Source organism: Centruroides vittatus, unplaced genomic scaffold (assembly GCF_030686945.1).
Source record: "Centruroides vittatus isolate TY-2023 unplaced genomic scaffold, ASM3068694v2 contig_361, whole genome shotgun sequence".
In the NCBI taxonomy this organism is placed as follows: domain Eukaryota; kingdom Metazoa; phylum Arthropoda; class Arachnida; order Scorpiones; family Buthidae; genus Centruroides; species Centruroides vittatus.
This window is the reverse complement of record NW_027122185.1, coordinates 2,522,633-2,540,193: the sequence shown is the minus strand read 5'-3', so window position 1 is coordinate 2,540,193 and position 17,561 is coordinate 2,522,633. Positions and strand designations below refer to the sequence as shown.

At 27.1% G+C, this 17,561-nt stretch overlaps 1 protein-coding gene across 1 annotated transcript in view; it reads left to right on the top strand.

The window, feature by feature from the left end:
• The first annotated feature begins 4,824 nt into the window (after positions 1–4,824).
• Positions 4,825–17,561, top strand: part of LOC136975024 (uncharacterized) — a 49,742-nt gene continuing 37,005 nt past the window's right edge. The window contains exon 1 of the mRNA XM_067270015.1: positions 4,825–5,291. Coding sequence (XP_067126116.1) covers positions 5,234–5,291 — 58 coding nt within the window. The 5' untranslated portion in view covers positions 4,825–5,233. The remainder of the gene's footprint in view (positions 5,292–17,561) is intronic.

Here is a 17,561-nt window from a genome sequence, read left to right as displayed (position 1 = left end):
TATAAATATCAAAGTTACCTTATTTGCCAGTGTATAAAACGCATCCCATTTTCAAACAATATTTTTGTAGAAAAAAGTCTGTTTTATACGATTAAAAAAATCATTTTTGAGAAATCAATACACTTATTTGTATTCCAATAAAAAAAATATATAATAAGTTACTGTACACATAAGCACGGCCGGCTCGATAGAAGAGATGATGAAGTGGTTGCCTCAAGCGGCAAAACGAGCGGTTAAAATGTTCAAAAGGAGAATAAAATAAATAAAAATTAAAATTATGAAGCAAATACATTAAATCTACATTAAAGTTGTTTATAAATAGTCCAAACAAGACGTCAGCGCTCGAAATGCAACCGTTCTAGAAGCAGGAACGGTAAAAATCGGTTTTGGTTCAGAAGCAATTGACACTGCATAAGTATTATTTTATAGTTTTCAAAATTTTATTTTTAATTTTTTCAAGAAAGTATTTGATAAAAATTAGTATGAAAGAATATTAAAAAAAATTCTTTATTCATTTCATGAACCAAAGAGATGGGAAAAATTATTTTTTGAAACGAAAAGAAAACTGGTCGATTATGACAAAAATTGGAAAAACTATTTTAAACCAACTCCTTAAAATCGCTTTATGGATATAAAAAAATTATATATATATATATATATATATATAATCTTCACAATTTAAATACAAAAAATCAATTAAATATTTGTATAAGTTGCATAAGTTAAAGTGTACTTGTTCTCATTTGTAGAAGTTATGTATAATCAATAGGACATAATAATTTTTTTCTCCTAGTAGATTCTGCATCTATTAAAAAATTATTTACCGGTAAATGTAATAATTTTTCAAAATTAAAATGTATAGTAAGTTCAAATAAATGAAATAAGATCGAAGTATGTAACTTAACGATTGAATCTCTAAGCTATAAGTTGGATCAGTCAAGTATTACGGAACTATGTAAAAAGAATCCCGATTATCCGAAATTTTCCGACCACACGAACATTAATCTATTGACCGACAAAGTATTTCAAATTTTCTCTTCACGGTTCACGATTTCCAATTATTTCACATTATTTATTTATACCTTTAATAGTATTTGTAGCCATTCAAATAACCAAAAGAACAGACATATAGTAAGAGCCACATTAAGATGAAGCATTATAGATTGAACATTTTCCATTTAAATGTTAAAGAATTATTAATTAAATCAAAATTATTAGAAAAATTTTTATTAAAAATTATAGAATTTGTAAACATTAATATTATAATTAATATTAAGAAACACTATATATGCATACATATTTATATGTGTTGGGCGAGTAGCCTATCCGGCTCGACATTTGGAATATTAATACAACATTAAACTCGAGCACTGTTTAATATTAATTATATTAATGTTTAGAACTTATAACACACCCAAATATCAAAAAATAAGAAATATAACCTTCGCTTTTCCATTTAATCCATTTATATAAAGTAGCATCAGTGTTTATAATAGGGATCTTATCTGATCCCATACATCACCCGTGTCATATGGAGAAATTTTTTACTACCTTCTACTTTATAATTTTGTATTAAATTCAAAAACAGAAACTTTATTAAATTATGTGACGAGAAATTTTCAACTTTTAGTAGTTGCCGAGTAATCTTTCGCATTAACACGTCATTTGAAGCGGCGTATCTATTGTTCGTACGCATATTAAACAAAAGAAAACTTCAAATCACCCACATCATAAAAGTAACTACGATTTCCTCGATGATTGTTTCCTGCCATTGTGTTTTCGAAGGTCGTGAACTTACTTTGACTTCGGGTCATGTTAACATAACCTAACATTTGAATTATTAATATGAAAGAATTTAGAAATTTTAGAGCTAATTTCTATAAAATTACTCGGGTGTGTGAACAGTTTTGGAACAAAGGTATGAATTTCCGTTCCACACACCCAGAGAAACAGGATGTCTTTAACGTACACCTCAGTGCATCGAGAGGACAAAGAAACATTCTTGCGGTTAATAAGGTTATCACTTTGTATAACTTCCTTCCTGCATGACTTGTTTAGTGTCGCCATCTAGAGCCAAAAAATAAAATAAAAATTAAGAGTTTTTTCCCTTGTATTGATAAATATCACTTTCTAACTTTTCAAACGAACTTATACGAAAACGAATTGTTAAAACAAATCATATGTCTATTGCGTCTCGCGTTAAAAAAATAATTTAAAACTTGTTGGACGAAGCTATAAATAGATATATATCAATATTTATTATGCATTAATGATGTTATTGCATGTTCTTTATTTAACCTTAAGTATAGCCAATACATAATAAACCCAAACTTTAATTTGCATTTGAAGTTATTCATACGCTACCGCAGTCAAGCATGGATCTAACAGAAAAGATGGAATAATTTTGCAGGCTATAGCATTCTCATACAGTACAAACACCTTATTTGATATTTTGAATACTCAGTTTACAACTTTTATACTTTCAAGGCTAACTTGTAGATTTATAACCCGCATTTATTACATTTATAATTAATTTCTTTTATTAGAGCCCTTATTAGAATTATATAAGACTAATAATTTTTTTCACCAACAATTGTTTAGAATGAATACAATGAACTGTGAATGAACTTAATTATGCGAAGTATATTAAATCTGTAAAGTCCTAGATCTGTTTTACCTCAATTTTCTTCAATACGTTTTAAAGGTTTTCAAAATATTTTTTTAAATTCATATAGAAAAGTTTCCTTTTGCTTTTCATCTTATTACAGACAATTTCAGACAAGGTTACCTCTTCTAAACACTAAAGACACCGTTACATTTCCATCTATTCAATGATCTCAGCCAGCATGTGTCATAAAAGAGTATTGTGATAGGAAAGGAAGTCCTTGAGGGCAGGAAAAGGGGAAGTTTCAGACTCGTGAAAAAACAACGATTCGGGAGCCAACATATCAGAGCAACTGCCGATTATATAGATAACCAGTTTTTAAAAAAATTGTAATTGTTTTACCACATTTCTTAGCCCGTAATTAATGTGGTTTTCAAGTAATTTCAAATTGTCCGCTGTCAGATATTCTTATTATAGACAAAATTATTCATACAATAGATCCTTTAGTGTACTTTATACGCTTGGTTGTACAATGAACAATTGTAAAAAATTCAATGTAGTCCAACAACTGTTTTCCTGTAACCCACGGTGTTTAATAAGAAAGAATATCATTAGTCGTTTAACTATCTAATGCATTAGACCTCAGAATAAACTGGGGGAAAAAAATCATCCTAGAAATGAATAGAAACAAAACAAAAAAGTTATCGACTCGAAAGTATATTGTGCCAATTTTAAAATAATATATTCTATAAAATTAGAATATCTTTCATTAGATAATTTAGAAAATAAATATGTCTATTAATTTCAGCAATTATTTTAATTGTGAAAGGCGTTTATCTGATCCTGCGTATCACGTTCGTTATCTCGAGAAATATAATTTAGTATAAATTAAAAACACTTTCAAATAGATTGGATAATAAAGATAATACTTATTTAATTTTTATGAATATATAATTTTTCTTCTTTAATCCGTTAATTATTATCTCAATTATTTTCCATGTATAGAGTAATTTATAGACATATTTTTGTTCATTTTACTAATTGAACTTTTTAAAATTACTTACAAAACCGTATAGTTAATTCTTTTATGCTTAAATGTACCCTTATTTATTTCGTATACTGTAAAAAAGGGTGGCAATTGAAACAATCAGTTGCTAAAGTTTTCAATTAGTCTTTCTTCGTTAAACTTTTTAAAAGTAGCGCATACTTCAGAATCTAAAAAAAATCTTTTATAAACTAATCAGATAAGGAGTATCTACTTGAGAAACTCAAGGCCCACTTAACATTTCAAACAACAATTTAAATACAAAGCTTACACTGATGCGAAAAAATTGGTTTAAAAATACTGCTAATCTTATAGTACAGAACACAAAGTTTTATTTTCTAACTTTTAAGATCGAAAGCATTATATAAGCTTGTAAATAAATAATTAAAATTTTCATTTGTTTTCAATTATATATTAAATATAATATATATATATATATATTATATATATATATATATATATTTATTTATTATGAACGACGCTACCTCAAAGGCTAGTATAAAAATAAAAACAATTGTTCGTATATAATAATCGAGCGTGATTATTTCTCCTTACGCCGAACGATGGATATAACTATGGCGTTCTGAACTACTTCATTAACATAATATTGTTTCCGTATTGAACAAATAGACAATTAACGCTTTAGGGTTTAAATGGTTATTTTGCACGCTCGTAGCGCTCGTTACACGAAAATAATTGTTTTTGTAACCAGAGGCTATAACGTACTTGGAGAGAAAATTCTAAGCCATTTTTGTAACTTGCGTGTTAAAAAAATAAAGAATATCTATTTTCTTTTTCGTTTCCCCCTCTTTTTCTTGTGCAAAGAGACGAGATAAAACGATAAAATTAATATTAATTTTCCTATTAAATTTGTTCGAGTGTAACTGAATTCTTGAAGAAGATTATCTGGTACTCAATATTGTTTGGCGATGCTAAGTAGAATCGTGCGAAAATATGCGGAGCATTACAACCATTTACGTATAATAACAATGGCATTTATTTCTTATCTATAGAACAGTCAATATCGCACGCAAAAAATGATAAAAAAAAGAATCTTTTGTAGTGGACATTGACATCATCTCGGTACTCATTAAACTTGTCATTACTACACGGGCACCTGTATGGCTTTTATCTCTACTACTACCTTTTCCTGACAGGAAATACGTCGTAAACAGGTTAACCCACGCGATGTAGAGTGGAGACAGACTCGAGTTCCTTAAGAATGAATGAAATGATAGATAACGACTGTGAAGTACAGTCGGCAGAGTCGGAAAATCATCCTCTTTTTTTATACATCAACCGCCATTCGCCGGTTTGACCTTGGCGAGTGAGAAAAGTCTCTTGCCTTGACTCGGAACCGGTGGAGGGTCCCACTTGGTTCGATGCTACTTCGTGTGTTAGGGAGTAGACGAGAGTTGTGGATTCTACGTAACAGTGTTGGACTCATTATACGACCAACCAAGCAAATCTACAACTAAGTAAGGGAACTATGGCACTTTGCACAGCAACACTTGACACTTAGGAGAACTTTAAGCAACAAGTGGTTCCTTCGTTGGCGGTGCTAAAGGTGGCAAAATGCGAGCATGGCTTATGTCAATGTTGCAGAATGGTCCCCCAGACATGTTGCCGAGTGGCTTCGAGGTAAATTTAATTTATTTTAATTCTTAAAAGTACTCCGATACAATATATGTATAGCCACGAAAGCGTCGGCCCGATGTGTATTGGAATTTGTTTTTTCTTTGTCGGTGCGGTATGCGTTCTTTTCCATTGTCAAAAATTGATCAGTTTCGTTAAAAGTTGTTTATTATTTGTTTAATAGATATAAAGTAGTTTATACTATTAAACTATAATAATTGTCCATATTCGGACGTGAAATAATTTTTTTTCCTTTCCGACCAACTTTCTATTGTTTATTCTTAGAAAACTTTTTTCCTTGTCCGATGTAGTTTCGCATGAGTAACTTCGAAAAATATTTTTCCGTTTGAAATATTGAAATTATAAATTTCCTTGTGTTTTACTCGAAACTGACACAAAATATTCAATCTTTATCAGTTCCTTTAATAAAGCTACTTTTCTTTTTGTCGCTAACAATATATTCCATGCTATAACTAATCATCTTCAGATTTACAATTTATCAGTGCATATTATATTATTGTTCTAACTTAAAAATTACTTTAACCTTTTCAAGTATTATATCCATAAATTATTTTTTTCTACACACTGAAAACTAATTTATATTGAATATATAAATTATTATCATTATCATTTATGCAACTTTTTTATTTTATATGTAATTAAATATATTGTAAATATGTTTAATTATGTAGAACAATATATAACTGCAATATGATAATAAGTAAATATCTGTATATATCTTATTTCAATTAAAACAATGCTATAAAGTATATTTTTCTATGATCCTTTTGAAAATAATTTATATTTATCTATATAAAAACTTTTTATTCTTATTTTCCTGTATGAACAAATATAAATTCTTCTATATCTTTTGACAATGGAGGAAAACTAATATAATTGCCACTGTCATTGAGAACAGCTCAAATTAGCTATGATTTTTTTTTTTAATTTCTTGAGTTTGAAGCAATAATTTGTAAATCTCTGTGTAGATGTTGAGATCTGTTGTAATATTTTCTTGTCATGGAATTAAATACAAATATAAATGAATAAAATTTTAGATAAAAATTTAAATTAATTAAAATATTTATCATTAATCTGTAGCTTGTTCTATGTCTAGTACTATTTTTAAGCTATTAAATACGGGTTAATAACGGTTGTAAATATTATTCACTTATTGACGATACAGAATGTAATCTTTGCACAATATCCTGCATTTGGATGCAGAAATGTTACATAAATGCATGTGTGGAGGCAAGTAGTGATTATGCAGATACAGATATGCAAGCAAATGAAGATCGCGTATATATGAATATTGATAAAGATTGTACGAATGCAGATACTAATTTATTAATTTTTACGGGATTCTAATTATGCCCTCGAACTTCTAGAATTTATCTGTACTGTCGGAATGTTTCACCAATGCTTTTTAAAATTTAGCAATGCAATCTTTTACAAAATTTTCTTAGATGATTTTGTTTTATTTTGAAAATAATGATTATAATGTGAAAATATTTTAAAATATTTCATAATTTCTATGAATTGCCTAGGAAAGATTATTTATTGATAAAAAAGTAAATCAAATAGTTTATGCAATTTTATATTTTTTGTGTTAGTATAGGAGAATATCTACAATTTTAATTTACTTACAGTATATCTTAAGTTAATTTTTATCATATTTTTTTGAATAAATAGTTTTAAATTCAAAGATCTTTTCAATTTTATAATGTTATTCAATTAAATTTATTGATAATAGTATAATTTTATACCATAAAAATTTCACTGATTTGAATGATCAAAATGTATATATGCTTACATTTCAATAAAAATATGAATAAAACCACATTAAAGAATTTAAAAGTAAATTTTTAATGCAAAACATCAGCTTCAATTACAAAAAATACATTTACATTCTATTCTAAAGATTTTTTTGATGTAGTAATGAACAAAAATAATTTTTGATCATAGACAGATTAAAAAAACAATGACAATGTTGTGTAAAATACATTAAGCAACCACTATTCTAACCACTAATAGTTTTTGAATTCATATAAAACTTAATAAAGTAAAACAATGTAAGAAACATTTGAGTAAATAAAATTCAAAGATAACTTAATGATATATTATTGTGTAAAACAATAACTAAAGTCTAGATTAGTCAATAATAAGTGTAAACTGTTGAATTTTAAGATAACATTTACATTAACTTTTAATATGGCAGTTTAGATTAATCATTATTGTATAATAAATAAAATTATTAAATGTTATAGTTTATGTAGATTTAATACATTTTACGGGTATTAATTGATGAAATTCGTTGTATGAAAATAGTAATATATTCTTATCGGTAATGTAATATTGAGACATACCACAACTGCTTGATACAAATATGTTCAATACTAAAACATGTAATACAGTAAAAAATTTTATTTAATTTGCATTAAAGATTTTATTTATTTAACATACCATTTTATAAAATAGAAAATATATTTATAACTTTTATTTCAAATAAATTTAATATTGATATTTTTATAAATTTATTTGATGGTTATAAATCTTTTTTCTATTATAAATGAAGCTTTTTAATTAGATAGAAAATGTAAATTTATATTAAATAGATTTATTAATTCCAATAACTTTATTTAAAGACATAAATAAAAGGAAAATGTATGTTATATCTATCTAATAAACTGAACAGTTGAGTAATTTTTTTTTATCTTGTAATTTTTATCATAAACAGAAATATAAAAGAGATGCTTTGCATTTCTGTTTATGTTAAAAAATTTTTATATATAAGTCATCTACTATATATATTCTTTATTTACTGTAATTTGACCTTTCTCAATGGTATATTTTAATATAATTTTAATTCTTATCAATGCTTTTTAAAAATTTAAAATATATAACTCTATTTTAAATTTATTTAATTTTATTAAATTTCACAATGTTGTATTCAATAGTATTGTTTTACTGTCTATTCATCATTTTAAATTAAATCAAACTTTTGAACACTTGTACATTCTTGTTTTCTTAAGTTTCCTGATAGAATTATTAGCGAGGTTGAGACCGAAGTTTTAAACACGAAAACGTGTACATGGGACGTTCGGCGCCCTTTCCTGTAAGCCTAGAAGTTTGACAGTGGTGTTTGGAAAGTCAATGGAATCATGCTCGACATTCCAAACGCCATTCTCGAACTTCTAGGCTTACAGGAAAGCAGCACTGAACGTCCGACGTACACGTTTTTGCATTTAAAACTTTGGCCTCAACCTCGCTATTATTATAATGTACTGAAAATATTTTGAAACAAAAGCCCTCTGAATCTATTGTTGAAATTAATAATTAAAGTATCAAAATTTGAACTAAAATTAAAAAAGTCTTAAGTTATTTATTAATCTAAAATATTTTCTAAGAGTATTTAATTCTTTGTAAATTTCTGTGTTATAAATAGTTTCCAGATTAAAAAATAAATTACAACTTTTGTAATTTTAGTTGAGTTTTGGCATTTTTGTTAATTTATATGTATCTGTATATATTTAATTATATTTACCTCTAGTTTTGTGCCAAAAATGATTCCATAAGGGCATTATTAATTACAGATAATAATTTTTTTTTTAACTAATTCAGTTGACAAGCAATAATGTATTACCAAATATGATATTTAAATAATAAATAATTTATTATTTTAAATATAATAAATTTACCTCTGTTATATGATCATTATTTTCAATGTAAAAGTATTAAACATATCCTGCTTTACTTCTTGAAGTTTATGTATGTTGAAAGTTATCAAATTATAGGCTTATATTATAGTTTGATAATATAATTTAGACAGTGACTATTTAATGACACAAGTTTACTAAACTGAGAAAATCAAATAGTAATTATTAAAATGTAATTAAAATAAAAGAGTGATATGTTTTTATATTAATTGAGATAATTATTAACAAATGGCAAATAAATAAAGGAACAGTTAAATTTAAATGTTTTATTATTCTTAAATATTTTAGTTTGTTTGTTTACATTAAGGCATTAATTTTATCATATTGGTAATTTTGATATTTCTTTTTGTCTTTTCTTGTTATATCTTCTGAAGAAAAGAAAGAAATGAGGAAAAGTTCATTTATTTTAAAATTTTCTTTAGATAATATTCTATCATAGATTATATTTTATTTTTTAGTAGTTTGTGTAAATGTAAATGTTTGTGTAGTTTTTATAATTTGTGTAAATACTAGATGTTAAATGTTTGATGATTTCTATTAATTAAATTCATAAGTAACTTTTAAATTATTACTTATAACAAATAATTTAAAATTTATACGAGGGCAGTTTTTTTCAAGTTTCAATGGTCCATAAAACAAAGACAAGTGTAAATAACAAAATGAATTTATTACCAAAAGTTAGGTACAAACATGGTTACTTTTTGACATAATTACCATGAAGATTGAAGCATTCGTCATATCTGTGGACGAGCTTTTCCGTCCCCTTGTCATAGAATGTTGCTGCCAATGATTTGAGATGGGCCCTAACATTGTTTTGAAGATTGTCGTTAGTCTCAAACCTCTGCCCTGCTAGCCATGTTTTCAGTTCAGGAAAGAGATGGAAGACTTCACACATTAAAAAGTTCCAAGCTGGGTGGAAGTCTTCACCACCTTTGTATAGCCGAGATTTAGCACCGAGCGACTTCTACCTTTTTCCCGAACAGAAAAAGTGGCAAGAAGGGCAGAGGTTCGAGACTAATGACGATCTTCAAAACAATGTTAGGGCCCATTGGAGGCAACATTCTATGACAAGGGAATAGAAAAGCTCGACCACAGATATGACAAATAACCATGTTTGAGTAGTTGAAAAGTTGAAAAGTAACCATGTTTGTACCTAACTTTTGGTAATAAATTCATTTTGTTATTTACACTTGTCTTTGTTTTATGGACCATCGAAGCTTAAAAAAAAAAAAAAAGAGTCTACATATAAAATATATTCATACCCAAAACCTGTAAAATGATTTAATGATATGAACATTTTTATCTATTTCCCTTGAACATCATCAGGTATATCTTAACGAATATCAAAGTTCTGTTGGTATTTGTTAAGATAAGTTATACCTGATAAGTTATACCTGTTTATGGGAAATGAATGAAAATTTTTATGTCGTTAAATAATTTTATTAGTTTTGGGTATATTTTTTGTATGTTTTTCATTACGTACAATCAGTTTTTGGAGAAGTGAAAGTGTAAAATACATTTATTGTACTTTTTTAGTATTCAAATAATATATAATATGATATATCATGGTCTAATTCTATTGTGAAAATATTAACAATCACTGAGAAATGATCAGCAGAAATTTGTTTAATGTTTTAAATTTATGTTTAATATGATATCAGTCAGACAAAATAATTTAAAAAGCTGCTTAATTTTGGAAATCAAATAAAGTTTATTGAATAAAATTGTCAACCGTATTTCAAGCTCTAGATTTTTGTGGATGGTTTGAAATAGAGCCAAAAATACTACTCAATAAACTTCATTTGATTTTCAGAATTAATTGTTTTTAGTTATTTACTGTAATATGTTGGTGTTGAGTTTTGGCTTTACATGAGATTTAATTCTCTAAAAGTTGCTTCCTGCAGTATTGAATAATTTGAAAAATTGATGAAAATTTAAAATAAAAAAAGTAGAACAGTAATTATCTTGATGACATCAGTTTCACTAAGAAATAACATTGATTCAGTTTCAATTTTTTCTCTACCTTTAAGCATTTCTTAGAAGATTAAAATTAATCTAATGAATTCAGAAATACAATACTGGACAAAATGTCAATTTTTTATATTAATTTTGAAGAAGAATGTAATGTACTAGAATTACTCTTTGCATACACTATATTAGGTAATGATAACAAGAATTAAAAGACTAAATATGAATGTAGAACTTGTGATAATCCATTGCTAGTTTTTAGTTAGCTTTTTATTTGGCTGCTATCTATAATGAGGTTAGCAAGCAGAAAACGTTAATTATTTTCATTTGACACAAGATATAACAGTGTTTTTTATGCTACATATTTTCTGTTATCTGTGTTATGTATAATATACTTCCATATTGCACACATTGTTTCATCGTGGATAAATAATATAAGAATTTTTGTTCAACTGTTTCTGAATAGTTGCCAATAGTTACTGTTCTAATAAAAACTAAGAATGTAGATGAATAAGTTCTTGCTATATCTAATGTAACAAATATACTAATTGTTGAATATTTATATATGATCAAAAATAAGAATGAAAATACTTGTAAGTATTTTGTTTAGAATGTGACATGTTACAGATTTACCAGTTTGAATTTGAAATGTTTCAGAATGATTAATAAAACTATTTATGTTTGTGATTATTAATTAATGGATTATAAATTAGAAGAAGATTAAAAGAAAATTAAAAGAATTAAAAAATAACAAATTAAAAGAAAATAAATAAATCATAAATATAACTATGTAATAGTTTTTAAGAGTTTAGAAATATTACATTTTTCTCTGTCTAACATATATATAATATGATTGATTGCAATGAAGTTTAATGTTCAAAAATACAACTGTAAGGAAACATTTTATTTGATATTATATGTTAGTAATGGGTCATATGTTAAAATTTAAGATATAGCACATTTTCAGAAATACAAGAATTATCTATATTAGCTGAATATAACTTAGTTTCCTGATGATGATAACCTTATAAGCTCTATTTTATCATCATATAAATTTTAAAATCACAATTCTCAGTCTAGATAATATTTATAATAAACATGATGATAAATGCAATACATAGTTTCATTTGCTCATGATTATATTACTATCTTAAAAAACATTACAGTTATAAAATTACAGTCATTTCTATTATAAGGAAATAATGCAAAGTTCAAATCAAGAGAACATAGTTTGTATTTCAAGGTTGAAAAGCTGTAACTTTGATAATGATATGAAAACTACTGTTCTGAGAATTATTTAAGTGGAATATTTTATGGAAAATTAAATGAAATTGTGTTTCATATTTATATTTTAAATAATTCTGAAAATATAAATGGCTTTGTTGAATATTTTTAAAAATTAAATTATAAAGTAAAAAGAAAATTTAGAATTTGTATGGTTACTATGTTATTAAATTAATTATAATTTTTTATTAATTTACAGCTAAAATTTATTAACATAATCACTGTTCAAATGATTTATAATATAGTTTTGATCTTGAATTTGAAATTATTCACTCATACAAAGAATATTGCTCTAGCTCAGGGATGGCAAACCTTTTTGAGTTTGCATGCTATACAGTAAGCATACTTAGCTTTAAAGATGTTTATGCGTGCCAAAGTTTTAGACTTCAAATAACAATATTTAAAGAAATTAAACAAATATGCTTTAATTGGAATAAATGTAAAATAGCTGATTGAAAAAGGATGATCAGGTGATAAACCAAAAGGATGATTGAAAAAGACAGATGATAAATCAAAATCATATGATACATTATGTGCCAGTTTGGGCACACGTGCCATATGTTTGCTACTTGATATAGCTATATAAAAATCTATTGATTATATTTTTTTTGTAAAGGAAACCTGATAATTTAAAAGTTTTTCCTATTTAGTGTTAAGACTGAAATGATTGTCATTCTAAAAAGAATGAGTCATTTCTTGAATTTCATGGCTCTATTAGAATTTTATTAAATTAATATAATTACAATATATGTTTTATATGGCAGTAATGTTCTGCTAATATATTTTAATTTACAGGATGTATATAAAATGTATAGTCAATGTTGGCAGACATACTCTATGCATAAAGGTAAAAGAAAAATGTCTAGTCAATGTGGATTCAAAAATCTCTCATTTGCAAAAAAAAGTCCCTGAACATTGTAGCAAGGTTCTCTTAGAGTCCAAGTATGTTAATTGCATGTTTCCTGGATAATAGGTCTAGTAAGACCAGTTGCATGGTCTCCGTGTTTCCATGCTTAAGTCCTTTAGATTTTTAGATCTAGTATATCAAGTGGTAAATGTTTGAGTAACTACAAGTGTGGGTTGTAGATCATCAGAAACACTTCTGGCATTTTTAATGCATGAGACAGTTTATGCTGCAGTGTTTAAACAGTTGTTTGAGTAGATCACTTCTAACACCTCTTATGAGACAGCTGGTGTTGTAACAGCATGCTGTTTCATAGGATCAACATGCATTTTGTTTTGCTTCTGCTTTTTAAATAGGACAACTTTAACGTACTTTTATCTCAAATAAAATATTTTCAGATCCACATAGACTATAAATTTTATCTTTGTTTTTAAGTGTAGAATATGTTTGTCAACTTTGGCTACTCATTTTACATACATCCTGTAGGCAACTATGAGCTTTCTTATTTTTCAAACAGAGGACAAGTAACAGGTGCATTAAAACCTACTTCATACACATCAGAAGAATTTTTACAGATGGCATGAATGTTTTGTCTACTCTCTAAATACTAATTAGCATTACTGATCAATTTTAAACGGACATAACAAATGAAGACTTGATCTTCAGTTTCCTGGGTCAAAGCTAAAGCTTTAGGCATTGTACCTTCTGAGTTTGTTCCTTTGCACCTATATTATCATTCACTTTCTTTATACTCATTGTTCTTTTCAGCATCAATAGAATCTAAAATATCTTTCAATTCTTCATTTGTGACATTCAAAACTTCTTGTGGCAAAGATGAAAGGTTCAAACCAACCGAAAAATAGCACCTCATATGGAAATCTTTTGATACCTGAATGATAGGTCCTGTTCTTCATTTAATGGAACTGAATAAGTTATATGTTTGATTCTGTTAAATCATTTAAGTTCTCAAATTATTTCCATTTGTAACTGAGTCTAATCTACAAAATGGAGGCTTAAATGTTATTAATTCATTAAATTCATTTGCTGGATACAAAAGTGTGTTTCTGTTTTCCTTTTCTATATCTTGGTTTGCTCTTTTAATGCTTTCTTGGCCTTGACTGTGCACAATTTCCCTGCACAATTTTCAGCTGAGGCCAGTAATCCTTCAAACTTCAGAATATTTTGTTTCCAAACCCTCATTTGTTATCTGACTGAAATATTGACGGCAACCTATGAAGAGTAAATGTAGTAAGTAAATGAAGTGCTACTTCCTCAGTTCTCTTGGATTTAAGAGCTCTCAACACCACAAACTTTGTTAGATAGTGAGTGATTAGATCATAAACTAAGATACACTTAAATTCACTATAAGGATGAACTTGAAAATCTATCAGGTTCACTTGATAATGAGAACTGATTTTATCAGAATTAAGTCATTTCATTACAATACCTTGCAACCTTTTGTCTTCTGTTGACAGGATTCAGCTTCAGAGTTAAGAAAAGTTCTAAATCATGCTGAGTAATATTATCATGCTTAGTAGATAGATCTTTCAGCATCCTATCTTGCCCACCATGACCACTACAAGCATGAATCTCGAAAACTGTATTGAATAACTTACTATCTAAAAAGTAGAATTTGACTAACATTGATACATTGATGTAATCATTTTTTTTTGTTTTTCTTGCACCATCATTATACCATAGTTATTTAATAACCAATAAAGACAAGAGTCTTTTGTTTTTTGTTGTTTTTTTTTTTGCTTAATTTTAGTGTTATTCACTTCTCTTACTAGTTCTTTCTACTTGTCATCTGTTAGACAAGTGTTGTTTTTTGCAGAGATTTTGTATCAGAGCATCCAGCATTTTATAGAATGTCTAAGCAAAGTATATAATTATATTTATTTCATACTTTGCCGACTGCTTTTGGGTGTTTTATAAATTTCTCAGGTATTCTAAACAATGCCTGAATTTCATACTTTTCTGGTAACATATAATGTATATGCCAGACAGGCAAAAATAAATTATCATCAATGGTAGTTCATCAGATTTTCTTGTGTGGAGAGATAGAATAGAATTGTTGTATAATTAATTGAAAGAACTTTATTTAATTTTACATCTTATTTTTTTTTAAGCTTTTAATATAAAACATTGCAAATTTTTATAATTTCTGTAAAACTATGCATAAAAAAATACATGTTTATTTTACTTTAATAAAACAAATTATAAAGATATAATTCAAATCAATTAATATTTTACTTCTTTTACTATTTTATTTGTATATAAAGTCCATTCTCTTTTCTTTAAGAGAGGCAAATTTATCAATTACTTTATCATTGAAGTCAATAATACTGCTTATCATTATTTTTCCAACATTTAGCATGATCAAAACAGAAAGGTAATTTTTATAACATTGCACTCCTCAAAAATGTCTTTTTATTTTTTTCAAAGTACAAAAGCTCCTTTCAGACTCATATATACATTGCTATAATCTTGGAATAGTAATTTAGAATATAGTGTAATTTTTGTATAGGATTCACTAATATATTCAACATCATTTATACATTTTTGTCCTGAGATTCTGAAGAATTGTTAACTTTTGTATAAAATGGTGATCAGTTGTACTTTGGAGAAAAAATGATAATGCTTCAATAATTTCATCAATGTAACAATGTTTACTATCCCTAACATAACTATATCAGTTATGTTCTTTAGGTGCTTTGCAGAATTTTTGTGCTTTTTAACTTTTTCTCCTAAATGTTTATAATCCGTCACTTCAATACTTGTTAAAGCTGAATTGCCTCCAAAGAAAAAAATGTGGAAAGCAAAATAATGCATTTCTTTTACACAACCACTCAGTTGAGAAAATTTAACCTTGCTATATGCTAATTTTTATTTTCTGTTCAAAGATTGTTTTCTGCTTGATGATGACTAAGAAATAATTAAGTCAGGTGTTGCGTGACCTAAATTCTTGATCTCGTTCTTCTTAGCAAAAATTTATTTCAAAACATTGATGTCCTGTAAATACCTCATATTGTTGTTGATTATATTTATCTTAAAACTGCAGATAATAAAAGTTAAACATTTTACAAAGGCTTTTAAAAAGTTAAATAAAATGATTATCAAAATGTCAGCATTTGAAATGTTATAAAATGTAAACAGATGTATATGGAAACTCACTGAAACACACTGGAATGCATTGATTGCAGCTGGCCAGAGACAATCCACTGTCAAACTAAATCCACTCATTATCAATGAAAAGTTATAAATTAAAACAAACATTTTGAATTTGCTTTATGGATCATCCTCAGACTATAATTCGAAATTTTATTTGAAATATGTCATAAAAATTCAAATATATGCATGTATACTAAAATTCTGCACAAATTTCATTAGCATTTTCTGGTAATTTTGAATAATTGCACATGCATATGAAACAGCATACATTCTTTCTAGAATGTTCTTGATTCCATTTATCCAAAAAGTTTATATAAATAATGCTCCATTTTAAAAATGGGAAGATTAAATGAATTTGATCAAAGAAATGTAATTGGCAGATTTTATACTGAAAATCGTGAAAATGAGAAATTTTATACAGTTAAACATATCTCCGCAATGGGAGTTTCATGGTTTACAGTATACAGTACAGTAGTATCATTTAAAAAATAGAGCAAGGGGAACCTGCAGAAAGAATTGGTTGAAAGAGTAGGAAGAAGCCTTGGGAAAAATTGGACAGATATTTATAAAATTGGAAATAAAATTTCACGTGGACATATTTGACAGATTCTAAAAGAATATCAAGTGACTCTCAAGAAACAAAAGTCTGTTTCAAAATACACGACGAAGCAACTTCCTACTCAAAAACACCTTTCTGCAGAAGTTGTATGATGTAGTCTCAAAGGTATCAAACTATCTTGATGTAGTTATGAATGACAAGTCCTATTTCACTTTTGATGAAAGTGAATGTGCTGGTAACAATCACTAATTCACCAAAGAAAAGCTAGGTGTGAATCCTGAAGTCAAATACAAATGACACTCAAAGTTTTCACCGAAACTTCTGGTTTGGCTGGAATCAGTCTAAAGTGCTGATTGCCAGTCAGGTCTTAATTTCTTTGTCACAGCTTTCCATCACCAAAGAAGTGTACCAGAAGCAATCTACATTGCAACAGTGATTGAAGAAAGTTGAAAGAAATAATGAACTTATTCAAAGACTCATTTCAATGTAGAAAAGAAAATCCATTTTGCTACACCTCCTCTGTTTCTAATATACTTGTACCTGATGAGCATAGAGACCCTGATGACCCTGAATACCTTGAAGACACTGCTGACCCTGCTGACTTCTGACATAATCTGAGCTATAGGAACTAAAAAGTATTTTTGGTTTTAGTCTTTATATTACACAAAACAAAG